The sequence below is a fragment of the Heloderma suspectum genome, chromosome 15 (genome assembly GCF_057233095.1).
Source record: "Heloderma suspectum isolate Gila_16-S chromosome 15, 16-S_ref, whole genome shotgun sequence".
NCBI classification, from domain to species: Eukaryota; Metazoa; Chordata; class Lepidosauria; order Squamata; family Helodermatidae; genus Heloderma; species Heloderma suspectum.
The window spans coordinates 22,361,738-22,389,087 of record NC_139472.1 but is presented as its reverse complement, the minus strand read 5'-3'; the positions used below and the strand labels follow the sequence as shown (position 1 = coordinate 22,389,087).

At 49.7% G+C, this 27,350-nt stretch overlaps 1 protein-coding gene across 2 annotated transcripts in view; it reads left to right on the top strand.

Moving 5' to 3' along the window:
* Window positions 1-27,350, top strand: part of PLEKHG5 (pleckstrin homology and RhoGEF domain containing G5) — a 103,373-nt gene that overhangs the window by 41,529 nt on the left and 34,494 nt on the right. The window contains exons 1-7 of one of the 2 annotated variants that reach the window (XM_084822014.1): window positions 1,007-1,338; window positions 13,545-13,674; window positions 14,450-14,552; window positions 15,408-15,468; window positions 16,377-16,468; window positions 17,607-17,743; window positions 18,952-19,115. In XM_084822014.1, the coding sequence (XP_084678140.1) occupies window positions 13,632-13,674; window positions 14,450-14,552; window positions 15,408-15,468; window positions 16,377-16,468; window positions 17,607-17,743; window positions 18,952-19,115 (600 nt within the window). In that variant the 5' untranslated portion in view covers window positions 1,007-1,338; window positions 13,545-13,631. Of the gene's footprint in view, window positions 1-1,006; window positions 1,339-13,544; window positions 13,675-14,449; window positions 14,553-15,407; window positions 15,469-16,376; window positions 16,469-17,606; window positions 17,744-18,951; window positions 19,116-27,350 lie in introns of those variants that run through there. The other variant, XM_084822013.1, reaches the window with a different exon arrangement.

Below are 27,350 nucleotides of genomic sequence, written 5' to 3'. Positions count from 1 at the left end.
CACTTGATCTCAAAGTGGAGAAGTCAGTCCTAGCGGTTTTCTCTCCCCCAGGAAGGAGCAGGCCTTTTGTAAAGCGAATGGGTCCTGATCGCCCATTCTAGACCAAGCCGCCCCTAAAGACTTCGCATTGCAACAGAGAGAGTTCACAATGCTATATCAGTTGCTGAATTTCCAGTCCCCCGCAGCTGCTGTGAGGAGTGCAGCCCAGCTCAGAGGAAACAGGGACGTCTGAGGGGGTGGCAGAGGATGTCACCCTTGTCCACGCTCAGCCAGAGTCCCGGTGCTTCGATCCTGCCGGCCCTGGCTCCGCTCCACCACTGCTTAAGTGGCTTTAAAAGTGGATTTGATATATTAATGCAGGAGATGGTGATGGAGGAGAGGTCTGTCATAGGAACATCAGGAACACGGGAACATGCCTAACACTAAGTCAGTCCCTGGTTCCATCCAGCCCAGTATTGTCTGTGCTGGCCGGAAGCAGCAGCAGCTGTCCAGGGATTCAGGCAGGATTCTTTCCCAGCCCTACCTGGAGATGCTGCTGGGGATCGAACCTGGGGCCTGCTGTGTGCCAAGCGGGGCTCTGCCCCGGAGCCCTGGCCCCTCAGTGGCTGTTGGCCCAGGTGGCTGAATGGAACTTCCTGTTTCGGTGGCCGGATGGTGGAGGAATCCGGTGGCTTGAGAGGGCCGGCCGTGGAGGCCCGCGGCTTGGATGCCTGCTGCTCGCGGGCGTTCTGGACCTGAGGGACGCGCGCTGGCCTGCTCCAGCAGGGGCGGACTTCTGTTCCCCCGCCGCTGGCCTGACGGCAGCAGCTGCGCGGCAGAGGCTCGGCGCGGGGCGCGCGCGCGAGGGAGCGCTTTCGGAAACCTGATGCGCTCGGCGCAGCGCCCCTTGGCGCCGAGGCGTGCGCGTCCCTCTCTCTCCCCGCCGGAGCCTGCGGGCTTCGGTTCCGGCTGGGGGAGTTTCCTGGCAGAGAGCGGGGGGGGGGGCGAGCGGGGGGGGGGCGAGCGAGCCGCGGCGGAGAGGCAAGTGCAGGCAGGCCGGCAGGCTGCTCCGCCGGGTTCTGCGCCAGCAGTAATTTGCAGCCTGTCTGGGCTCCGGCGGGCAGGAGCGGGTTTCCAGCCCTTACTCACTGCAAACCCCGGAGCCGCCCCACCTGCTGCGTCAATGTTTTGTCACGGCAGCCGAGATTCCACCCCGAATCTCTCCGAAGCGTTGAGTCAGCCAGCCAGCCTCGATCCGGCCTGGACGGACCTCCCGAGAGAGTCTCCCATTTCGGGCCGGCTCTGGGCCCGCCGGCGGGTGGCCGAGGGCGGCCGAAGAGGCTGCCGAGGCCGGAGAGGGTGAGTCTCTGGTGCCGGCCTGCGCGCTGCGCCCGCGCTCCCCAGGCTGCGGCGCCACCGGCGGCCCCGGGCTGCTCCGGACGCTCGTGCGCTCCGCTGGCTCCCATGATGGCCGCGCGGCTGCTCCAGATGCAGCCGGCGCCGCGCCCTGCTGCCTCCCTGCCTTCCGCGCCCTGGCCCTTTTTGCCTGCGTCCCCCGCGCCTGCCTCGTGGGAGCTCAGCCGGCGGCAGCGGGCACTGGGCCAGCTTGGCGCGCGCTCCCCCCGCCCCAAGGAAGAGCCACCTGCTGGCGCCCCCGCGCCTCCCCTAACCCCGTTGGCGGAGCCGCTCGATCCAGCTGCTCCGCTCCCGCTCCGCACCCTCTCGGGCCCCCTCTCAGCCGCAGAGGAGGCGGTGCCCTACGCGCGGCCGCAAATGTCTACGCGCTCGCTTCCGGCGGCAGAACCAGCCGCAGCAGCAGCAGCCCAGGCGGCTCGCGCGCTGCTGGGCTGCCGTTGGCTGTCCAGGAGCTCGCCCAGCTGGCCGGCTGAGGGAGGCCCTGGGAGCAGTGGGGCGGGAGGGGGCCCTGGCACGCGGCTCCGCTGGCGACACCTCACATCTGGCAGACATCTCTTCGGTGGGAACCCCGCGGTTGCGGAGTGCCGAAGCTGGGATGGCTGCCTGGGGCTTTTGTCAGGGGAGACCAGGTGGGGGAGAGTCAGCAGGCCGTCTATCCGTCTGATGGTGCTTTCAGGTGGAGGGCTCCTAAGCACGGCCCGTGAACCCCCTCCCAATCTAGCGTCCCCTCCAGATGTTTTTTGTGCCGCGAACCGCGGGTTTTATGCCATCGCCAACAGGCGTGTCCCGATACAACAAACGCGGGTTCTTGGTCAACGCACAGAAAGCTACAACATTGTCATATTCCCTCCAAGCCTGTGCCAAAGCGTTGTGCTGTTTTGTGCCACAAATCCTGAGTTTTGTGCATCTACCAAAAGTGTGAAAATGACAGGGCCCCCAGGTGGGAATGCTGAAAGAACAACGTCCTAGCACCACCACTTGGAAGGCCTTGTGTAGCTGTTCTGTCTTCCTTAATGGATTTTCCATGGTAAGAAGAAAGATGGAAGAAGTGGTGGGAAACACAGGAACATTGTGAGTGGAAGACATCAGCGTCTGGAACCCCCTTGTAAAATTCTGGAAATAGTGATGTGAAGACCGGGGGGGGGGGGGACCCAGCAAAAATTGGGGGTGGGGTGGGGGAGAACAGAAAAAAAGTGTTTGAATCCGCTTCTGTTTTTTTCTGATGGGGGGGAATGTCCCCCCCATTTTTCAGTTATTCCCCCATTTTTCTGCCATGCCTTCACATCTCTAACCATGAATAAGATGAAGTAATGGCTCTATAAAAGCATCATCCGGAAGCACCTTTGGGATATGATAGGAATGCAGTGGGGAAGGAAATTTAAGGGCACCAAAGAAGGAAGGAAGGAAGGAAGATGTTTGAACAAAGTTTTTTGTGTTTTTACGAAATCACACTACACGTGTTAATCAGCTGACCAGTGCAAGGATGTCTGTGTTATTGCCCAACAACTTTGGCCACTGTAAATAAGGTAATTGTCACTGTCTGTGCTTTCTGCATTTCAGCTCCCTCTGACCTCACTGTTTACAGTTCCTCCCTACCAGCCATGTGTATATATAGATCGGCCAACTGAGGATAACACTTCATGCATCCGGTGACGTGGACACAAAAGCTTATGCCACAGTAAATTTGTTAGCCTTTGAGTTACCCCAAGACTCTTGGTTGTACTTATTTTGAATATGTAATTTCGCTTCAAGGGGACCAGGCAAAGAATTTTGCGAAGTGCTGATGCCCGCTGCACTCTGTTATAGGAAATGTTGGCGTTTTAGATTTCACCAAGGGATTCCCCTCCCTCCCTCCCTCCCTCCCAGTTTCCAAACATGTTTTAAAGCAGAGGTGGGGCACCTCAGGCCCAGGGTCCCAGTCTGGGCTTCCAAGGGGTCCCCAGATGGCCACGCCCCCTTCCCCCCAACCAACAATTATTTGGTGGTTTACTGGCTTTTGTGCAGTTTTTCCCCCAATCAACAAGGTTGAAATGCCTCTCCTAAGGCTGAGTTACTGGCAGGAACTGCTTTCAGCTAAAACACTGATATTTTTTTGTATTTTGGGCCCCTCTTGTCTTCTGCCCCCCCACCACTGGAGTGCAGCCCCCAAAAGCTTCTCCAAAATGGAATTCGCCTGCGGCTGAAAGAGGCTCAACACCCCTCTCTGAAAGGCCAGACATGTTTGTTTGTTTTTAATTAACAGAGGGAAGCTGGGATTCTTGGTGATTTCTGCACTCAGTCTGTGCAGCTGTGGAATTGCAGACTAGTCTAGCCTGCCCTGTGGTTGCAGTTAATTCCACCCATCTTTGTCCAAGTATAAATGTCTGTGTGGTTTCCCATGCAGGGTGCATCTGACTTTTGGGAATGTGTGCTCAGGTTTATTCATACTTCCCTTAAAATAATGCAGAATTTCTGCAATGCATACCTGCTCATACACCAATGCAAACATGGGAGTGTATTTGCACAGAATCAGTTGCGATGAAGTTTGTGTTGGGGCAGATGGATGCGCGGCTAGAACTGGGCCTATGAAGTACCCCAGGCTGTGGACTTGATGGTGTATGAAGTTTAGCCACCGCCTTTGTAAGCTGGCTTAGCTTGTTTTCAGCATTTGTGTTTTATAAGGTTGTCCCTGACGAAGGGGCTTTAGTTTCTGATCGGGCTCAAATAAAGACATTTCGCTTTGTTACCTTAGAGAATATGTTCTCTTTTTGCATTTCATCCAGGCTGTGTGTCAGGGCAAAGAGGGGAGATACAGTGCAAGGCATTTTGTCCAGGCTGATCACAGGAAAGAACTCAGAAGCACAGCCCTAATCAGAAACAGGAGATGAGATGAAGTGTGGACCGCACTTTCTCCTCCCCAGTTTACAGTGACAAATCATGCAAACCAGCTGGTTCCCACATGCCAGAGCCAAAATGAATTTCCCCCAAGTAATTCTCCACCAAGTTCGCCTCTCTGAGTTTTGATGGTGAATATTCTGTGGCTATTGTGTGGATGTGCGAATATTTTGAGCCTAATTTCCAGCCACTATCTTCATTTGTCACCTGAAATGTTTGACAGTATCTGACACCTGACCTGTAGAGCAGAGAGAACTTTTATTATTTATCTGATTTATTAATTTGGTTTATATCCCACCCTTCCTCACAAAGAACCCAGGGCAGCTAGCAACCTGCATAAAACACAATACAGCACATAAAGGCCATGAAAAACATAATTCTAAAATCTCAGATTTATAGTAAAATACAATAAAATGGTCAGCACAAAAAACAGAAAACAAATATAGCACTTCAAAAAGCTTGCACAAATAATTTGAGAGTTGGGGTGTTGCCACCGAGAAGGCCCTGCCCTGTGTGGTAGGCCCATAGGCTACATTTCTCAAGGGCACCTCAAGCAAAGCCTTCCTGGCCGACATTAAACCCTGGGATGGTCGGTTTTTGGGAAGGTGGTCCTTCAAGAACTTGGGTCCTGAGCCATTCTGGGCTTTGTACGCTGCTACTAACACCTTGAATTGGGCCCGGTAGCTCACAGGCAGCCTGGGCAGAGATTTCAAAAGCGTGACAGAATCTGACATATAGCAGTGAATATTTGCCAGTCGAAAATGTGATATTAACTTATTTCAGTGTTAACATCAAATGTCAATTCCCAAATGTGAATGGTGCATTTCAAGGTCAGGTTTCACAATGGAAATCTGTTGGATTTCAAGATTTTGCAAACGTTCATTTCAGCAATATCAGATAGCCTACAAACTCAAGACTGTTGGTGTGAAGACGTTTCCTTAGCAAACATTACTGCTGATTCAAATATGCTTTGAAAAATTATCTGAATTCTGGTGTCAAATATTCTCTTGGTATTTGAATGCTCAGATATTTGCTGGATATTCTTTGAATTTTGCTATATGTAGCTGGCATATTATGATATTTATATTTGCCAGTATTTGATATGTGGCATATAATGTTGCTTAGTAATCAGACTGTATTTTCAGGTGGCCCGCAGTGGCATATAATAGCTAACAATATTTCATAGAATCATAGAATAGTAGGGTTGGAAGGGGCCTACAAGGCCATCGAGTCCAACCCCCTGCTCAATTCAGGAATCCAGGTCAGAGCATCTCTGACAGGTGGCTGTCCAGTCTCGTCTTGAAGGCCTCCAGTGTGGGAGAGCCCACCACCTCCCTAGGGAATGGGATCCATTGTCGTATTGCTCTGACAGTCAGGAAGTTTTTCCTGATGTTCAGCCAGAATCCAGCTTCCTGTCACTTGAGCCCGTTATTCTGTGTCCTGCACTCTGCGATGATCGAGAAGAGATCCTGGCCTTCCTCTCTGGGACCACCTTTCAAGTACTTGAAGAGTGCTATCATATCTCCCCTCGGTCTTCTCTTCTCAAGGCTAAACATGCCCAGTTCTTTCAGTCTCTCTTCATAGGGCTTTGTTTCCAGTCCCCTGATCATCTTTGTTGCCCTCCTCTGAATCCTCTCCAGTTTCTCTGCATCCTTCTTCACGTGCGGTGCCCAGAACTGGACACAGTACTCCAGATGAGGCCTAACCAGTGCTGAGTAGAGGGGAACTAGTACTTCCCGGGATTTGGAAGCTGTGCTTCTATGAATGCAGCCCCAAAGAGCATTTGCCTTTTTTGCAGCCACATCACATTGTTGGCTCATATTCAGCTTGTGATCTACCACAATTCCAAGATCCTTCTCACTTGTAGTGTTGTTGAGCCACATATCCCCCATCCTGTAACTGTGCATCTGGTTTCTTTTTCCTAGGTGCAGAACTTGACATTTATCCCTATTAAATGTCATTCTGTGGTTTTCTGCCCAGCGCTCCAGTCTATCCAGATCACTCTGAATGTTGTTTCTGTCTTCCAGGGTATTAGCTATCCCGCCCAATTTTGTGTCATCTGCAAATGTGATCAGCTTTCCCTGCACCTCCTCCTCCAAGTCATTCATAACAATGTTGAAGAGCACTGGGCCCAGGACTGAGCCCTGCGGTACCCCACTCGTTACCTCTCCCCAGTTGGGGAAGATCCCATTGATAAGCACCTTTGAATCAAATTCTGAAGCCAAGTGTGGATCTACTGGATCATTGTTTCATCTAGCCCACTTTGAGCTAGTTTGCTCATCAGGATATCATGGGGCACTTTGTCGAAAGCTTTGCTGAAGTCGAGGTATAGGATGTCCACAGCATTCCCACAGTCCACAAGGGAGGCGACCTGATCAAAAAATGAGATCAGATTCATCTGGCAGGATTAATTCTTGACAAATCCACGTTGGCTTCGAGTAATGACTGCATTGTTTTCAAGGTGCTTCCAGATGGATTGCTTTATAATCTGCTCCAGAATTTTCCCAGGGATTTGATATGAGAACGTGCCTATCATTTAGCATTTGCTGACAGCTTATGAGGTTTCATATCTATTTGAGCCACCAAAACCATCAAGAAGCACCAAAAAGCCCAAAGTGCTCAATTTTCAAATTGTGAGGCAAAATTTTACACTCAAAATAGGAATTATAATTTTGAATGTCACCTTCAAAATGTGAACTGCAAACTTGGAAAGGGATGAACTTTGAATATTTTTAAATATTTGTTTCAGATTTAAGGAATTCTAATAGTTATGTTGCATTGCCCTCTGATGGGTGGATGTCTGTCTGTCTGTCTGTCAGTCATCTATTGTCTGGGAGCTGAAGGGGGGGTCACATAAGCTCCTTCACTTTTCTGATTACAACAGCCTTCCAAGGTAGGCTGTGCTCACGTGCCTGTCAGGGTGGAAACTGAGCCCATAGAGCCCCAGAGCAGTTCTGACAAACAACAATCCATGGGAGAGGAGCTCGCTCATCTCTCACAGGCACAGCAGCTGGCAGAGATTCCTCCTGCCAGCATTCCTGGGATAGATAGTGACCTTGGCCGTGAGAGAGCGCTAGAGGGGGGCTTGCTGGATGCTCGGCGCAGACGCAGGGAGTGACGACAGATGGAGGGCGCCGAAAGGAGGTGCTCTGCTTGTTTGGCGCTCAAACAACGGTCACGTCCCGAGGACCCAAGGGAAAGAGGGAGGATCTCCATAGCCCGTAAGTTCAGAGTCTTCCAGTGGTTCTCCTTCAAATGGGGATCAACTGCCTTACCTGGAGCTTAGGCTACTCTGCTATCTTTCCCCAGTGCTGTTCCTTGCTTAGTCGCTAGTGATTAGTATCTGAAAGAGTCATAAAGGAATAAAGCCTTGGAAAGAATCTTCGTTGTCTGTGTTCTGAGTTGGCTTTTGGAAGGGACTGCAAGAGGCAGCTAGGGCGCTCCTGACAGTGCCCCAATAAGCTTTCGTGGCTGAGCAGGGATTTCAGCCTGGCTCGTCCTGATGTATGTCCAGTCTCTCTCCCTCAACACAATCTTTTCATGTTTAAGGTTCCATTTCTGCCAGCCCTAGTTAAAATGGCTCAGATAGCAGAGCTGAGACAGATTTCTCTGGCCAGGGTCATAGAGTTGGAGATCATCTAGCTCCACTCCCTGTTCAGTGCAGGCCCCGTGGGGTGCAGCTGCAGCTTCCCTGACAGGTGGCCGTCCAGCCTCTGCTTTTGTACATCCAAGGATGGGGATCCCACTGCCTTCCGAGGCAGAGTCTGTTCTGCTGCTGAACAGCCCCCACTGTTAGGACATTTCTCCCCCTGTTCAGCTGAAATCTGCTTCCCTGCCAGTTCCATCCAGCGGTCCTGGCCTTGCCATCTGGGCGGGAACACCCCTGCCCCGTCTCCTGCATGACAGGCTTTCTGATATTTGAAGCACGCAGAGCGTGATGCCACCAGTCAAAGCGGAAGGTACTGGGCCAGACGGACTTCTAGTCCGACCTGGTAAAGAGCAGCATCGCGGGCCTCCCGCTTTGGAATTAAACAAAGGGGCACCCTCCGGCCATTCTTTCTCCCCCGTAGTGATGGCTTGTTTGGGCAGCGCCGAGAGCACTTTCTTTGCAGCCATCGACGCGTATTGTGTGCAGCCCCTGGGGTCACAGGACAGTGGGCAGCACCCCGCGAAGCCAGGCTGTGCATTTAAAAATAGCCCCCTCTGAGCAGAGCAGGGCCCTCGCACACAATCGGAGGAAACGCTGGGGCTGCCGGGGCATTGTTCTGCTGCAGACACTCGCTTCCTTTGCCCTGCAAGGGGGCCCCGCTAGGCCCGAGCCAGCCGACAGCTTGGTCTGTGAGCCCAGAGGGGGCTGTATAACTCCAGGCAGCTGAGGGGGTCTGTGCGGTGCGCCTGCCAGGCGCTGGATGCAGCTAGTGAGGCGTGAGAAGCAGCCTTTCGGAATGGTGAGTGCTGACCTGACAGGCAGGGAGCATGTCCGGGCAATGCCCCCTGCCCCCAGCTTCAGGTATAGCCCGATGGGATCCGAGCTAGCGGTGACCAGCCAAGAAAGAGACCTTGGGGCTGTGGCGGAGAGCTCGATGGAAGCGTCGACCCGGCGTGCCGCGGCTGTGAAAGGGGCAAAGTCCCTGTTAGGCATAACTAGGAAAGGAACTGAAGACAGAACTGCCAAGATCATCCTGCCCTTACAAACCTACGGTGCGGCGACGCTCGGGATGCTGTGCACAGTTCTGGTCACTGCGCCTAAAGAAGGATATTGTAGAGTGGGAAACGGGGCAGAAAAGGGCAACTAAAATGATCGAGGGGCTGGAGCGACTCCCCCGGGAGGAAAGGTTGCAACATCTGGGCTGTTTAGCTTAGAGAAAAGGCGAGTGAGGGAAGGGCATGACAGAGGTGCACAAAATGAGGCCTGGTGTGGAGAAAGCGGAGAGGGAGACATTTTTCTCCCTCTCACATAATACTAGAACCCAGTGGGGTCATCCCATGAAGCGGACTGGTGGGAGATTCGGGACAGATAAAAGGGAGCCCTTCTCCACACAGCACAGAGTGAAACTGTGGAATTCTCCGCCGCAAGACACAGTGATGGCCACCAATGTGGATGGCTTTAAAAGTGAATTAGACAAATTCCTGGAGAAGGCGACTAGTCCTGATGACTATATGCTGCCTCCAGTACCAGAGGCAGTCTGCCTGTGTACACCATTTGCTGGGGAACATGGGCGGGAGGGTGCTGCTGCATTCCCGTCCTGCTTGTGGGTTTCCCGTGGGCAGCTGGTTGGCCGCTGTGTGAACAGAATGCTGGAGTAGACGGACCCTTGCTCTGATCCAGCAGGGCTATACTGATGCTCTTGTGTTTGCTTCAGCAGTCAATGCTCTGATAACCTCCAAGTCAGATTACTGCAATGAGTTATGTTGTGGGGCTGCCTTTGAAGATGGTTCAGAAATGCAGCAGCTAGGTTGCAAATGGGGACCAGAAGATCTGAGCATATAACGATGATTGTGCTGTGCTTCCACTGGCTGTCAGTACATTTCTGAACTAAGGATGGGCAGATTCCCTACCTTCCAGTCCATGGGGAATCCACCCGCAGGGGGGAGGCGATCCGTTCCTCCCCCCTGAATCCTCTTCAGCTGGCTCCGCTCTACGGCGATTCTGCGGAGCCCCCAGCCGGCTCCGAAGCACCAGCGATACGGCCGCCATGCTGTATCGCTGGCTGAAGGGGACTTGACTGACGGCGGATGCAAATGGCGTCCAGGACACTTTTTGCGGCCGTAAAGGCCTTAGTTTAAGGTAAATGCAGCCATAAATGGCTGCATTTAGCTTAAACTAAGGCCTTTATGGCCGCAAATGGCATCCTAGATGCCATTTGCGTCCGCGCTTTTCATTCACGCGATAGGCTACGCAAATATTTGTGTAGCCTATCACGTGAAAAAACAGGGCCGCTAATGGCATCCAGGACGGCATTTGCGTCCACGGTCAGTCCCCTTCAGCCAGCGATATGGCATGGCGGCCGCATCGCTAGAAATCCGGAGCCAGAGGATCCGGTGAAAGAGGTTTCCACAGGGAGGCAGAGGTAAGTGTTCCATTCCACTACGGACTCCGCGGGCTGGATTCTTTAGAATCCGGCCTCATTGGAGTCCGTGGCGGAATTCTCCACCATCCCTATTCTGAACCCAAATCAAAGTGCTGGTTTTGACCTATAAAGCCTTACATGCCTCAGGACTGCAACACCTGATGCAGCGTCTCTCCTGTTATGAACCCACTCATCTGTTTCGATCAATATCGGAGGCCCTCCTCTGAGGGAGGTTCGGAAGTTGGCAACAAGGGAGAGGGCCTTCTCAGTGGTGGCCCTCTCCCTGACTGTGGAAAGCTCTCTCGAGCGGGGTCCACTGGTGCCAGTATTGTCATCTTTTCTGCGCCAGGTCAATACTTTATTCCAAGGCATTTGATGATATATGATAGGTCTTCTTGATCTAGTAGTTTTACCAAGCTTTAGTAATTTTTGTTTTTAGTTGTTTTAAATCTTTGTATGCTTCACCCTAAAATTCTATGGCATTTTATTTTTTAAACTGTTTGTAATCTGCCTAGAAAACATTAGTTTTGGGGCAGATTAGAAATGCAATAATAAATAAAAATAAACCCCTTCTGGAATATGCCTTGACCCTTTTTTAGACAAAGGTGTTGAATACATTTAGGGTGTAAACCTATGCATGTTTAGACAGAAAAAAGTCCTACAATTCCCATCATGGGGCATTCTGGGAGTTGTAGGACTTTTTTCCTCCCTAAACATGTATAGGATTGCATCCCTAGTGAACGAAATGAATAAGTATGGCTTATTGGTGGAGAGAGGTGTTCTCATCCAAGCACCCTGAAGGAGGGCCAAGATGCATCGTGCAACAGAATGACGAGAAGGAATTTAATTCTCCCCAATTAGTTGCAAAGTGTGGTAGCAGGAGGAAGAGGGAAGGGTGTTTTTTTTTGTAAGCAAGGCAAGACAAGAAACGTTTGCTCCAGTAAATGCTCTTGGAGCACCCAGTGCTAAGTGCCTGGATGGGAGACACTCCTGAGAAGCTCCGATCTTTTGAAAGGAAGAACAGGTCATGATATAATGTTTATAAATTATTTCTTTAAAGCCCGTTTACTGTGTTTGTTAGCTAAAAAAGTCCCCCAGATTGGCATTTCAAAGACCAGTAATAAGACTGTCTTTGCCTGCATGCTTGCAATGTAAAAGACACGACACAAAAGGAAACAGGATGGGGAGGCAAGAAATGGAAACAGTTCAAGGAGAGGAGGAACCAGTTGTTGTTCTCTGTGCTGTTGATCCTCCTTCCCATATCTTCCTTGCTGCAGCCTGATGGAATTTTGATTAATTGATTAAGGGTACAATCCTATGCATGTTTAGACAGGAAGAAAAAGTCCTACAATTCCCAGCATGCCCCAGGCAGCCACGCAGACTGGGGCATGCTGAGAGTTGTAGGACCTTTCTTCTGTCTAAACGTGCATAGGATTGTACCGTAAAAATCTGTTAATGTAATAGAAAGTGCCTCAATGAACAGGACAGCAGATTTTTCTTTAAAGTAACATTATTTTTATTGTAAGTGCTTCCAACAGCTGTCAGTAGCTGGCATCATGTTAGAAGAAGCATTCCTTTCCTCTGTCTCCCACATGAAGACAGATCATCTAAGATGGTCTCTGCAGCAACATGTGTATACATCATCTAAAAACAAAGAAAATACTGTTTTTTTCTTCAGAAGTATTCTTTTATTGCAGATTTGGTTGGTACATTGGCCAATGATTAACTGCCAAAGACTCCTTTACTTGTGTGACAGCTCTAAAAAATAAACCTTCCCCAAAGGTGACTAGTTATGACTCCCTTTTTCAAAATCAGATGGGATCCTGTGTTTATTAGATTTGAATAGTCACATGTTTGTTTGTGTTAGCCATTTGTCACTTTGAAAAGACGTGAGCAGCCATCAGGGAAGGATCTGGCCTCTGCTGTTATGTGCTTCTAAGATGCGTGGCTAAAACAGAGCATGGGCACAATCCCTGTATGGCATGCGGGAGATGGATCCTACCTAAGTAGACGAAGGAAATCTCGCTCAGCACGGCTCTGGCAACTGGTGCTCACAAAATGGAAAAGCAGTGCCAAACAGAGGATGCTTCAGATCTCTCTTCCTCTCCAACAGAGGGGTGACAGGGCAGATTCGCCCAACATGGGACCTTCCATATGTTTTGGACTTCAGCCCCCATCAACCCCAGCCAGCAGGGCAAATGGTCAGGAATTCTCAGAGTTGTAGACCAAAACATCTGGAGGTATGGGGTGCTGCTTGGCCTGGGTCCATGTGACCCTGGACCTGAATCTGTTTTTCAAGGCTCTAGACCAATTTCCAAGAGCTCTGAGTGTTCATTGGTGCCAGTGGGATTTTTTTCCTACGTTTCATTGACAAAAGTGTGTTTGTGTGTGCGTGTGCGGGCATGCGTGCGTTGAAAAACACATTTCAGGGGTGGGGAAGGAATCACAGTTGAGGTAGGAAGGGTTAATCCTCCCCTGCCCAATTGTTGCAACCCCCCCTCCCCCCTGATTCCCTCCCCACCCAAACATGGCAATGAAGCTTATGAAAAACACTGCAGCTGGTGCATTGGAAGGTTTGTTCTGTGGTTAATTGCTGCATGCAGCGGCGGCGGGGGGGGGGGGATTTCCAGGGATGTTGCTGCTTGGGAAGAAAGGGTTAATCCTACCTTCCCTGTGCTCTGTGACCCCCCTGCCTTGTGGCAATCAAACTTAGAAAAAAGCTTCCATTGGGTGCCAAAGGAAGCTTTTATTTGTGATGATTTAGGATGATTTAGGTGGGAAAGTAGCTGACTGGCTTTGTCTTCTGTGAAATTTAAATCAATCCTAATAATTATTTCTAAATTTGCAAACATAGATATACGTTAGCATATGCACATTTGTGTCCTGTGGTCCTGGGCCCCAAATTTATTGCCTAGCAATGCCCCTGTCTGGCCCGTACAAGGTTGGGGAAGGCAGCTATCATTCAGGGAATCTGCTTGCAGCTTGGGTGCCAAGGACCACACCGGGACAAGACCTTTCTGCTTTGGACAGCTCTGCAGAAGAAGGCATTTCAGCAAGTGTCACGTTTCCCCCTCCCCACTGTGAGAAGCTGCACCTACCAAAATTCCCTTCCCTCTGAACAACTCAGGAAGTCTTGACTACTGTGTTTAACTGATCTCTCTCTCTCTTCTCTCTTCTCTCTCCTCCTTCTCACTGCCCTGCCAGGTATGCCACCACGCCGAGTGCCAGCAGCTGAACCACAACGGACCCCTTCACTTGTGTGAAGTGTGTGACGGACGCTTCCACAGCGCCATGCACTTTGACGGACACATCCGCTTCGACCTGCCTCCCCAAGGTGATGAAGGCTGAGCCGTGCGCGCTCATGGAGTGTCATGGACAGTGCAGAGGTGGCGGGTGGCCCAGGGCAGCCTCTAAAGGCATTGCGACGTCAGTCCAGGAAGGCCAGATTCTCCACTCAGAATATAATCCGCCGTGCGTAGTTCGGTTCTCTCTAAGCCTCTGTCACCCACGGGCTAAGCTGGAGCTCTTTAACTGGCCAGCTTTGGCCCTCTGGACCCGTTGCTGATTCCTGTTTTATAACAACAGGTTCAAATTGCTCATTAGTTCGCCCTTTAAAAGCCAGTCCAAATATGAAATTCCTGCTAATGTCTGTGAGATCGGCCTTAAGAACATAAGAAGAGTCCAGCTGGATCAAATCAAAGGGTGCCTCTTGCCCAGCACCTGGGAGCTCCCACCGGCCAATGGGATGCCTCTGGCAAGCCCACAAGCCAGGGCTTGGCAGCAATAGGCACCTTCTGCTGTCTGCCCACCCAGCAACCACTACTCAGAGGTATACGGAACACTCTGTGCATGGAGGTCCAATTCCTAACTGCCATGGAGAATATGAACATCAAGAACCCTGCTGGATTCTGTTCCAGCGTCCTGTTTCTTGGAAGCCCACTGGCAGGGGCAGGAAGACATGAGCCGTCTCAGTTTTATGTCCCCAGCTTCTGTTACCCTAAGGTAGATTGTGGCTGAAGCTGGAGGCTCCATTAGCCACTGTGGCTATGAGCCAGTGATAGCTCTATCGAGCCAGGATGCACCGTAACCTGACTCCTTCTGCCTCCCAGGTTCTATCCTGGCACGGAATGTCTCCACACGGTCATGTCCGCCACGCACCAGCCCTGCCTCAGACGTGGAGGAGGAGGAGGATGGGATGATTGATGGGAAAGGGTAAGTGTAGGGAAGGTCAGCCCAGGGAGTGCTTAATTCAGAGGGGAAACCCCTTTCATCTAGAAAACTAGCATCTCGAGGAGGAAAGTTCTAGCCTGACAAGCTGGTTTTCTGAGGGGGAGAGTTGTTTCATGGGAGAGAATTCAAACATGCAATCTCCCTCCCCGGTCTAAAGTGGTACATTCTGTCAGGTGCTGTACTTACATGATTCCACTAAATGTGTCGCTTGATGAGAATTCTGTAAAGGCTTTTAAACCATTCAGGAACTGATGGGACAGAAACTTCCCTGCACTGGGGGATGGGGGATATTTCCCTTCCTTCCCCAGCCATGTTCTGGCCCGATTGCTCAGGTTGTCTTCGGAGGGTCTTCTCTGGATGATGCCAGCCACTATGGTGTAGTGGGGCGGTGCGGGGGGGGGGGGCTACCAGGGAAAGAGCCTTCTCTGTAGTGGCCCCCATCTTGAAATCCGCTTCCAAGGGAGATTTGCCTGGCATCTTCACTGTTTACATTTACAGTTTAAGAACTTCCTTTTCCAGCAGGCCTTGAATCTTTAATCTGTTGCTCTGATTATACATTTCCTGCTGGCTCTTTAATGTTTTAAATATTTAATATTGTATTACTTTGATATTTTTTATTGTTGTATATGTTTTGTTATTTTATTTTTGTGTGTTTTTTTCTGTGATTGTAAACCGCCCTGAGGGCATTTGCCAGTTGGGTGGTATTCAAATTTAATGAACAAATGAACAAACAAATCATCAGTCAAATTAAATGCTGCAGTCATGGGGGAGAGGATTTGCTGACGTGAACAGGGCCTTCTCTTTCAATCCGTCAGTCTGCTTGCTTGTCTCTTGCAGGGACAAGAAGAGCTCAGCACTGAAATTGCCCAAGAAGAAGGCCAGGAGGAGACACACGGATGTAAGGAGGCCAGCCGAGCTCACCCCTTGGTCCATTCTTGCTCTTGCTCCCTGGCCGTCTGGGTTCACACATTTCACTCACAACCCCCAATCGGAGGTTGTTTACAGAAACTGGAACTGGCTCGCACCTCTGCAAATCGGGTTCATGATTTGCCGCTGTGACGTGGGAACCAGATCGGAGCCTGGCCATCGTGACGGGGTGGGCTTTTCCAGTAAGATTGAGCCCCCATGCCACTCTCTGGAGATAGTACTCCCATCCCCAAGAATATAGGAGTTTGCCATCCTTGATGTAGGGCACCGCTGTTCCTGCAGTACACACAGGCAGGGGGGTTTACACTTGGATCCATCTCCCACTAGTCTGCTCCTCTGATGGCAGCCATCATGGGCTTCCTCGTAGGATAAGTCTCTCAATGGCTGTTTGCCTTGACGGCTAAATCAAGCTTCCAGGTTCACAGGCAACTCTGCTGGCTGTTTCAGAATACCGCTGTCCCAGCTTTGTGAGCAATGAACAGTTTTATACAGTTTGGGGAGGGGGGTTCTTTTATGGACTGTAGCATGCACGAATGTGTGTGATTAAAGCGCCCACACATGCATGAACGCACCACACACCAGACTGCGCCTCCTCGTTTCAGGAGGCTTGTGCCTGAAGAACATTGTGGTTGGATGTATGTATCACATGCTTGTTGCCACGTCTAGCCCAAGACCCTGCACACCCCTTGCTCAGTTCTGGCAGGAAGGGGATTTCTCAGTGTTAAAGCCATCCACATTCATGAGGACTAGAAGCCTGCAGGGGCTGGTCTCGTGGACCTTTCTTTCTGCAGGAGGCATATTCTGGCTCATGTGAGGGGAGGTGGTGGGAAGGGATTTGGCAGCTGCACCTTGCAAAAGGCACCTGGATTTCTCCTGCAGGATCCCAGTAAGGAATGCTTCACCTTGAAGTTTGATCTGAATGTGGACATCGAGATGGAGATTGTGCCAGCCATGAAGAAGAAGTCCCTGGGGTAAGGAGGGCAGTTAGCAAGTTTGCCCAGGATGTGGGCGGGGGGCATAGTGGTTGGGGCATCAGTGTTTGAAGGCTCCAGTAAGGCACTAGGTGGGACACGGTGATTCCAAGGGCTCATCCAGAGACAGATCAGGTGCTCCCAAACCCATCGTTTCAGATTCATTTGGTGCAGGATCCTACTCAATTACTCATTTATTGATTGATCAATTTGATGATTGATTGATTGATTGATTGATATCCCATCTTCTTCACAAAGAGCTCAGGGTGGCTAACAACCTACATTAAACACAGTATACTATATATAATCATGACTCTAAAATCAGAAATATATAATAAAATACCCCCCAAAATCAACACAATCAACCAATCAATCAAAAAACCAAGCACTTGCCTATAGCCTCAAAGCCTGCACAAATAAATAGGTCTTTAATTGGTGCCAAAATGACAACAGTGTGTGGGACGGCGTAATCTCTACAGGAAGAGAGTTCCATAGTCAGGGTGTTGCTACAAAAAAGGCCCTACTTATGAAGTCATCCTGTTTCCATCTTCTGAGTGCAAAGGCACTGAGATGTCTGACAAGCATGCTGCTGACATCCTATACCCTCACTACTCAGATAGACTGCTCCTGCTCAGAAAATGTTGTGTAGAAAACACCTACCAAAAGAACCGCCGATCTCCAGTTTCATGCATCTCCGATGTTCTCCTCCAGCACCAACAGCGTTCAATGCCTGAATGAGCCTTATTGTATTAAGCTAGAGACACAGAGCCAATGAGGAGCTGTAACAGTGCCCCTCTTGCCTGACCTGCTGCCCCCACTAAGCCTCTCAGCAAGTCAGTTTCTGGCTTTTTGTCTGCTGTTGTGAAAGCGTTATTGTTCCATATTTACTATTCCTTCTTATTTCATACTGAAAAGAAGGAACACTCTACTTGACTGCAATATGTGCCAATATATTAGGTGATCCTTGGCACACGGTTTGCACCCGTGTCCACACTGCACCCAGGGAGGGGCCTGTGTTTTGGGGTAAACGTTAAGCCAGCCTGCTCCCAGGATGTCTGCTGCAGGGTGACTGTTCCAGGGTGTCCATTGATTGGCACCGACTTATTTTCTCTCTGTGTATTTTGTTTTTTAAACCCAGAGAAGTGCTGCTGCCGGTCTTTGAGAGAAAAGGGATCGACCTGCCTAAAGTGGACATTTACCTGGATCAATCCAACACCCCCCTCTCGCTCAACTTTGAGGCGTACCGCTTTGGGGGACACTACCTGCGAGTGAAAGGTAGGCTGCGGTGTGGCTCTGTGCCAGCCTTTCCCCAACCTGCCATGCTCCAGATGAGTTTGGACTACTGGAACCAAAGGTTGGTGGAAGGTTGCTCTGTGCCCTGACGGGTTACTCATTGACTCATCTTGCTGCCTTTCTCTGTGGTCATGGATCCAAGGCAGGCTATACGTGATAAAATCAACCAAATTAAGATAAAAGCCATGCACCGCTGTTTTAAAATGAGAATTCAGATCCAGCTGATCTTAAGCATTTCTGCACCTAATCAGAAATCAGGGCAGCAAGTGGATTGTAAGATTAAAGCTGACCAGACAAGGCGGAGGCGTTGTTCGCAGTAGGAAGTCTGACTTTGGGAGTGGGATTCAATCAGCGGAGGCTGGTGGCTCCACTGTCCGCTCCAGGTTTCAGTCAGAACCACCCAGAACTCTGACGGAACTATCGAAGGCACAAAGTACCTTGGATAGCTCCTTTAGAGTTCTGACTGAAACCTGGAGCGGGTTCACTGCCCCATGGACATCAGAGCCACCAGCCTCCAATGGATTCAACCTGTTCCAGAAGGGGATGCTCACCTCCTGAAGGATGAGGCCCGTAGCTAGCTTGGGAGTGCCCCCTGATCCTGTGCTGTCCCTGGATCTTCAGGCGGTGCCGGTGGCAAGGAGTGTGTTTGCACAATTAATTAATTAATTTAAAACATTTGTATCCCGCCCTATATCATTCAGGTCTCAGGCGTACAAATGCAATAAATTTAAACAGTATAAAACAATACATAATATAAACAGCTGAAAAACTATTAAACCATTAAACTAGCTACTACCAGTTAAAAAGTCTAAAACAATAACGCAGTTAAGACAGTGTGCAACTTTAGGTGCAGCAGCTGCAACCTTTCCTGAACTGGTCTGACTTGGCAACAGTCATCTATGCCTTGATTACATCACGTTTAGACCACTGCAAAGCGCTCTGCGTGGGGCTACCCCTGGAGAAGAGTGCCACTTTCTTTCAGGGTGAAATTCAAGGCGTTGGCCTTAACCTTCAAAGCCCTGCGTAGCTTACGCCCTGGCTATTGAAGGCACCCCTTGGACAGTTGTCATCTGAATTCACCCCTAACCAGGTCTGGTTGGGAACTGTTTCCCTGGGGGGTTCAAGTGTTGAGAAACGCCTCTCTCTCTCCCTCTCCCTCTCCCTCTCTCCCTCTCCCCCCTGTATGGCAGCCAAACCTGGGGATGAACTGAAAGTGGAACAGGCTGTGAAGGACTTCAGGTCCTTGAGCTTGCCCATCCTGCGTCCCCCGGGCGTCAGTCTGTCCTTCCCTTGCACCCCCTCTCTGGATCGGCTGGAGCAGCTGTCACTTCGCAGGGAAAGTGCCGACATCCTGGTGAGTAGGGGAAGGGCTGTTTGGGGGCGGGAGAGGTGGCCACGATTCAGAACGGAGGGCAGATTGCTAATGCTGCTCAGATTCAAGAAAGGGATCGAGGAAGTCAAAGGGTTAACAGCTTGGATCATTCGCTGGTTTGTCTGTTTCGATATGTAGCCTGCTCCAAAGATTCAAATCAAAGATTCGGGGAGGGGGCGGTTAGGAACCTCGGAAGCTGCCTTATACTGAATCCGATTCTTGGTCCATCTCATCCGATATTGCTGACACTGTCTACCTCAAGGGCTCTCCAGGGATTCAGGCAGGAATTTTACCTGGATTAAACCTGGGATCTTCCACATGCCGACCAGGGGCTCTGCCATTGAGGTTCAGACTCCTCCCCCCAAATTATATAAACATATAAAATTGAGCCGTGGTGGCTTAGTGGTTAAGACGCTGAACTGCAGACCGGAAGGTCGGCAGGACAGCAGTTCGAGACCCGAGTGCCGCGTGACGGAGTGAGCTCCCGTCTTCAGTCCCAGCTCCTGCCAACCTAGCAGTTCGAAAGCAAGAAATTGCAAGTAGATAAATAGGTGCCGCCTCGGCGGGAAAGATAACAGCGTTCCATGCACCTCGGTGTTCAGTCATGCCGGCCACATGGCCACGGAAGCGTCTTCGGACAGCGCTGGCTCTTTGGCTTAGAAACGGGGATGAGCGCCGCACCCTAGAGTCGGACACGAGTGGTTGGGGACACCTTTATAAAATTAAGCAAGTTAAAATTAGCTGGGGAGTGAGTGATTTCCCTTGATGTTAGGAAGCAAATGAGATCAGGAAATGCTCCGTTAGGGTTAGAGGGTGGTTCTCGTTCTGGCTCTGCCTACCTGTCTGGGTGGTGGAGCTGGGCTGGATTTGGATCATGTCCAAAGGAAGGAACTCAAGGGAGACTAGCGAAGGAAGCTTCCTTCGACCCATGGGCCAGAGCAGGCCAGGTAATACCCCATCTCACCTGCTCCTCTGCCTTTGTGTCACTTCACCTGCTTAACAGGAGCTGGGCCTGGTGGTGCTGAGAGCTCTCATTCTCTCTCTCTCTCTTTGGTGTGTGTGTGGATGGCACACGGCGGCGGAGGGAGGCTGTGGCATATGTCAAAGAGAAGATGAGGCAGGCGTGAGACACGGCTGCATCATGCACCTCAGCGTGCATCAGTCTTGGATGAGAGGTCATGTGTCACTGCTATGCACAATGAAACAGCATCCGTGCCTCACGGGGTGTCCAGGTGTGTGTCTCTAGGCGTGGCTGTGGGATGACCACATCGCTCTGGCATATCTTCACGGGGGTGACTTTTTTGCCAATTCACCCCTTCTCTTGCTCATGTTTTCCTTCTGAGTCTGTCTGTCTGTCTGGTATTTGGCTGCCTTCAGATAATGTGACCAGCTCTGTCATAACCCCAAACCTCACTGTTCCCATCACAGGTTCCTATTATGCCCTGTCCACCAATGTGTGTGCTGTGGTGCTAAACATATGCTGTGCTAAACATATGCTGGCTTTTGGGGGTCCAGGTTATCTACAGGACCATGTCCTACCACCTGGACCTGTCTGTCTATTTATGTATTGTCCTGCCTGTTCTGTGAAATCTGCTGGAGAGGCTCTTCTTTATGGTGGAGGAGTGACCTGCTGAGGGACTAAAACGTGTTTTTAGCTCAAATCTCACCTCTGCCCTGAATGCACTCCCTCCCCATCCCTCAGCAATATGAGAGGGGGGGAAATCTGGATGATCTAAACTTCATTTTTGAGATAAACTAATCTAAATTTCAAGAGCTGATACCGAAGTTTGCTTGTTTTCCACTTCCTTTTTCCGTTTGTGCCGCATCTTCTAGATTGTACATCTGTGGTCAGGGAACATCAGGATTAAAGTTTTTAGTCTCTGTGGAGCACACAGTAAATGTTTAAGTGTGTTGTAAATGATAAATATAATATTGTGGTGGTGGTGGTGATGATGAAAGTTCTGTTTGCAATATTTGATCAGCAATAGCAATTCTATGTCAGAATCTGGTGCGAAGTTCAGTTGTGTGGGTCAGCTTTATGTTTCCTTGGCCTTTAGAGATCTGTTGTTCAGTTTATGAGCTCCAAGTATTGGAGTCCAGTTTATCGCTGAGTGTGGGGTAGGGATGTAAGGAACTTGTATAATCCACTCAATTTGTGTTTTGAGGATTGTCAGGTTTTCTTCATTGTCTGCTCATTGACAGTTGCAGATTTTTTCCCTCCGTCTGGAAAAGGACAGCAAAAAATTCATCAGATCTGTGGATCATTTGTTGGTGCATAAAATTTTGTGTATGTTTCTTAGGGCAGTGTAAAATCAATGAGCAGAGGGCACAAAACTAGAGATTGCTACACCGCAGAGGCTGAAGAACCGCACCGAGAGCTCAGCTATTGGGCAGTGTAGAAATGTTTGTTGTTGTTGTTCAGTAGTTCAGTCGTGTCTGACTCTTCGTGACCCCATGGACCGTAGCACGCCAGGCCTTCCTGTCCTGCGCTCTCTCCCGGACTGTGCTCAAGTCCATATTCATTGCATCAGTGATGCTATCTAGGCATCTCATCCGCTGCCATTCCCTTCTCCTTTTGCCTTTGATCTTCCCAGCATCAGGGTCTTTTCCAGGGAGTTTTCTCTTCGCATTAGGTGGCCAAAATAGTTGAGCTTCAGCTTCAGTATCTGTCCTTCCAATGAGCAGTCAGGGTCGAAATGTAGTAACTAACTAAATAAGAGACATCAGAGATATGTAAAATGGGTTGTTGTTTTAAAAAAGGCATATACATTACCATATCTTTACACAACTTCCATAGTTTTATAGGACCAAAGTTGCATACAGTTAGGGACAGTTTAAAAAGTGGTCTGCAAGTCCACAGAATCTGTGTGCCTCTGAAAAGACAGTCCTCTTTGGATTTCATGGGGCAGAGTCATAGAAATCCGGTTTCGTTTTAATCTGTTGCAGATTTCTCCAACACCTTGGCGGGGTGGGGGGTGTTAAAGGCCACAGGCTAGGTGGATCCTATATTTGCTCCCATACCAGTGGAGGCTCGTGCCTCCATTGTCAGTGGGGCAGTGAATCCACCCCAGGTTTCAGTCAGAACCAGACAGAACTCTAAAGGAGCTCTCCAAGGTGCTTCGCTTCTTTAGAGTGCTGACTGGTTCTGGCTGAAACCCGGAGCAGATTCACCGCTCCACTGACAAAGGAGCCACCATCTTCCACTGCCCCATACCTGATTGCAGAGGCAACCACCCCACCCAATTGTCCCATAATCCCAAGGGGAGCAGAAGGCTGATCTGAATCTACTGCTAGATCTCTGAGTGATTTCCAGCAGATCAGCCAGGGTTTTTGATTCCCAGTTCTTTAACAACAGCAACAATAAAATGACCCCCCTCCCCTGCCAAAAACTATACTGCTGAAATGAAGAAAGCTTGAGCTGACCAGGATAGATGTGTGAGTGTGTGGAAGGACTGTGAACCCCATTTAGTTTTTGGATACTCTTTTCAAAACAAACGGTCTCAGCACTCTTGGATTCTCAGTGTGTGCCTTTTGCACTAGGCTCTGTGGGCAGATCTTGGGGTTCTAGAAAAAAACCCAGATAGATCTCATAAGCCAGGCATCTGTCCATCCACCCCCCCGCCACCCGCTGCCATACTGATGGTTAATGGGATCAGTTCAGCTGCTAAATAGAATGGGCAACTCAGCCCTCATTATCTCATCATCTGACTGATCAGAATCAGATTGAAGGGATCAGGAAAGGGCAGAGAGAACTTGTACCTTTGAGCTCTGAGGATGGGTCTGTATTTTTGTTCTAGGGCAACATGTAGGTTTTGTGGGAGGGAGTATAGAGCACAAAGGAAATTCACCCCATGCACCTGGAGGGATGGGCAGGAGGCGGGGGATGTCTCCATCTCAGACTTGCCAAGATTACTGGTTTTTTTATGTCAAGCTCATTCTGTTCCATTTAGGTGTGAGCTTACGTTGTTGTTTTTTAATCTGAACATGCACACATTTTTTTCTAATCTATGGATTAATGCATGATTTTTAATGTGCATTTTTAAAAGTACACATTTTGGGGGCGTGTGCATTGACTGAGGTGTGCTTATGCTCATTTTGGAAAAGTGCATATTTTTCTTTGTGCATTTTTCAAATGTGCACATATTGTCAAACATTTATTTTGGGTGGAACGTGTCGCAAGCTAGGGAATGTACGGATTTCGGACTGCAAATTATGTTTTGGAACCAGGAGGCGCAAATTGGGTAAATCCTTTGTCTCCTCTAAGTGCCTGAAGAAAGCAAACTGAAGACCCTCTCATACCCTTGGATTTGGGTTCAAGTCCCATCTCCCACCTTAAGTATCCACTAAAAAAAGGTCAGGCAAATTCATACCCTGTAGTGCAGAACTTTATGCACCATAAAATTTGAGATTACCTTTGTGAAAGAGAATCAGGTACAATTGTGGGGAAAGGTTTGTATCGATGGATCTATAGAAATATAAGGAGAGTCTTGCTGGACCAGGTGAAAGGTCAGTTTTGTCCAGCATTCTCTTAAAGGCCCTCCACTGCTGTTGCTCCCAGCAGGCTAGCTGTGAATGATGGAAGTTGCAGTCCAACACATCTGGACGTTGCCAGGTTGGGGAAGTCTGGTCTAATCTGTTTTAAAGAGCCATCCAAGCCAGGTGGCCGTAACTGCATCTTGTGCCAGCAAATTCCATAAGTTAATTATGCCATTACTCCATGGCTGTTAACCTGTTGACCTTAATTGGTTTTATAATTAGCCTGTTGTCTTTGACGAATAGTGTTTTTACATGCTTTGTTGCCTTTGGGTTGTCCATGGCACAGTGGGTCATAAGTAAGCAAGAAGCAAAGGTGGCTTCTGCAGCGGACGTATGGTGTGGCCTTGGTCAAGTCACGTGCTCTCTATTCTCATCTGAGAAATGGGGGCAATAACAGGATTTGAGGAGTTCATTACACCCCAGAAATGCCACACAAGTAGAGTGCCACTATGACCTAATCACCCCACCCCCCCAAGTAAAGCATATTTTGACCCTGTAACTCAGGAAAAATAAGCCATTACTTAGCATTTCTGTGCAGCATTTCAAGCATTTGGAGTGGTTTATTGGCATTATCTCAGTCATCTTTACAGCTACCCTGTAAAATATGCCAGTGTGTTTGCAGATGAAGCAGGTAGAGTGGGGAGGCTGAGAGAGGTGTTTTCCCAAAGGCTGTTTAGTGAGCTTGTAGATGAGGTGAGATTTGAGCCAGAGACCTTCCAGCTTACAACCGCTTCACTGCACTAGTCCTCAAGAGCGGGACCCTGAAGTCTCTGCTCCTTTATCATTCTGTGCCATGAGCTTGTCTTGGTGGGGAACCCAATACAAAGAACAGGAAGAGCCTTGTTCAGAACATGAGTATTGCTTAGTTTGCCACCATTAGAGATCTGGTGTTAATAGCAGTGTTCAAAAATGTAGCACACATTAATGTAACTTGGCATTAGAGCCGTCCAAGCAGAAAGCAAGCAGAAATCCATCAGAGCATCCAGAAACGAGGATGAAGCGATTGTTCCCTAGGTCCCTTATAGAAACCACAGTAGAACAAGACATGAGAAATCGTCTCAGTCTCGCAGAGTTGCAGGGGCATTCTCTCAGTTCCACTGAGATTCCCAGGCACTGGCCTTCCAATACTGTGGAAGGTAAAACACTGAACTGTGCCTGGAAAAAGGCTGTTCTATATTTTGGGGCCATTACTGCCCCCAAATATGGAGCCCATTCATTCAAGCAAGGGTTACTCAACCCATGAGCCAAGGGTGAACAGCAAACAGGGAGCGCACTCCTGCCCTCTGCCCCCATAAACAAAGCAGCCCCACTCATGGTGAAGAAACGGGGAGCGAACGATGCTTCCGCACTCATGCGCTGCCCGCCTCCCTCCAGCCCTCTGAGCAGTTTTCTCCCTCCACTTCCTGATGTTAGTTCTTTTCGTATGGTCCACGTACACCAACACAAACCACAGCAGTTCCCTTGTGAACCAGAGATTGAAACCATGATTTGAAGTGGGTTTATGATGCCATGGTTTTGAGAGAATCTGGCAGCATTACCCCAGCTTGTATTGCAGAGATACAGGCATAATATGTGGAGGAGGAAGAAAAGACCCCCTGACATGGGAATCTTGAGGGCTAGTTTATCCACTCAGCACAATCAAATGAATTCTGGGCTGCACCACTTCTGACTCCAGCCGGAGGCTGGCATGTCTGGATGCTCTTAGGAGTGCTCCTTGCATGCAACATACCAGTGAGTCCAGCTTCACCTTTTCCCTGGCATGCTTTCTTTTTCCTCTGTGCATGGAGCTCTGTTTGTGGACATGAACAACCTCCTACCTGCAGCTTGAAATGGCACCAGGCAGATTTGATCCTGCTGCGTCTATAAACTGGGTAACGCCCATGTGCCATCTGGAGACGCAGTGATGCAGCAGCGGAAGGGTGGGGGGACATGGCATGATGGTTTGTTCCTCCTGAAGCAGGAGGAGCTGCGTGGCATGGGGCCACAGGAGAGCCACTGCTGCGTGAGCCATGGCTTGCTTTAAGGTAGTGTTGTTGTTTGCATTTTTAAAAAGTTTTACTGTAACACTAGAGTCATAGAATAGTAGGGTTGGAAGGGGCCTACAAGGCCATCGAGTCCAACCCCCTGCTCAGTGGAGGAATCCAAGTCAGAGCATCCCTGACAGGTGGCTGTCCAGCCTCGTCTTGAACGCCTCCAGTGTGGGAGAGCCCACCACCTCCCTAGGTAATTGGTTCCATTGTCGTAGTACTCTAACAGTCAGGAAGTTTTTCCTGATGTTCAGCCGGAATCTGGTTTCCTGTCACTTGAGCCCATGATTCCGTGACCTGCACTCTGGGATGATGGAGAAGAGATCTCTCTGTGACAACCTTTCAAGTACTTGAAAAGCGCTATCCTATCTCCCCTCAGTCTTCTCTTCTCAAAGCTAAACATGCCCAGTTCTTTCAGTCTCTCCCCATAGGGCTTTGTTTCCAGTCCCCTGATCATCTTTGTTGCCCTCCTCTGAACCCTCTCCAGCTTGTCTGCATCCTTCTTCAAGTGTGGAGCTCAGAACTGGACACAGTACTCCAGATGAGGCCTAGCAAGCGGTCCTGGCTTCACCTGGGTTGAAACAGCCCTCAGATTGTTACAGCAAAGCCTTCAAGCACACGTAGACAGCCATTGTGCCTGCCCCGTTGGAAGGAAGCCATGCACATTGGCACCCCTCTGCACAGCCCCCGCCAGGTGCACCCCTGTAGCCCCTTAAGGGAGGGGTCTGTCCACTCCATTCCCCTGAGCTGGGAGCACCACACCGCAAGGGGACAGCCGTATGGCCCTCTCTCTTGGCACCCCCCCCAGACCTGCTTCAGTTGGACTGCAATTCAATATGGACTGCAATATGGACTGCAATTCTATCTGTTGGTTAGGGAGGTCTGCCCCCTACTGCCTGAAAATGTCTAGTGGGAGGAAGGAAGACGAGCCACCTCTTCCCATCACCTGTGCCTTCCTGAGCCATCCCAGCTCCCATTGAAACACATCAGCAGAATGCTACCAGCTATATCAACTGTCCCTGGCCAGGTCTGAGAGGAGATATTGCCTCAGGACACTCGTCTGGCTAGCTTTTGGTACAGAAATGTTAAAGGGTCCAGGATTACTGAGCTGGAAGGATTCTGAAGCTCTTTGCAATCATAGGCACTGCGGCGCAAGGGATCCCTGAAAGGTCATTCAGAGCAGCCCCGAACCCATAACAAGAATAACAGTTAAACGCAATTCATCGATAACATTATAGCACAATAAAAAGCAGTTAATTAAATGAACAGAAAAAGAAAAGGAAGATGGCAGAAAGCAAACCTTCTTATGCCAAAATGAGAACCTTGGTGTCATCCTCTACCTTTGATCTGAGCACCTTTCTTTTGCTCCCCTTTTGCTCTAAAAATCAGCCCCCACCGACACATTTTGTATACGATGGGGCAGACCCACATGTAAGGGAATGGGTTTGCCACTGGCATGCCATTCCCTTGTAAAAGCTGTACAGCACTTCTCCATTTTCAAAATGTTTCACCCCACAATGGTCCTGCAGGTGTTATAATCATGTGGCAGATGAGTCTCAGAGCATGTAGTGTGCCTAGGGCCACCTTGTGAGTTCCTTGTGATGACAGACATATGTTTCCAAGTAGGCTGGCTTTTTTCCTGGTTGCTCAGTCT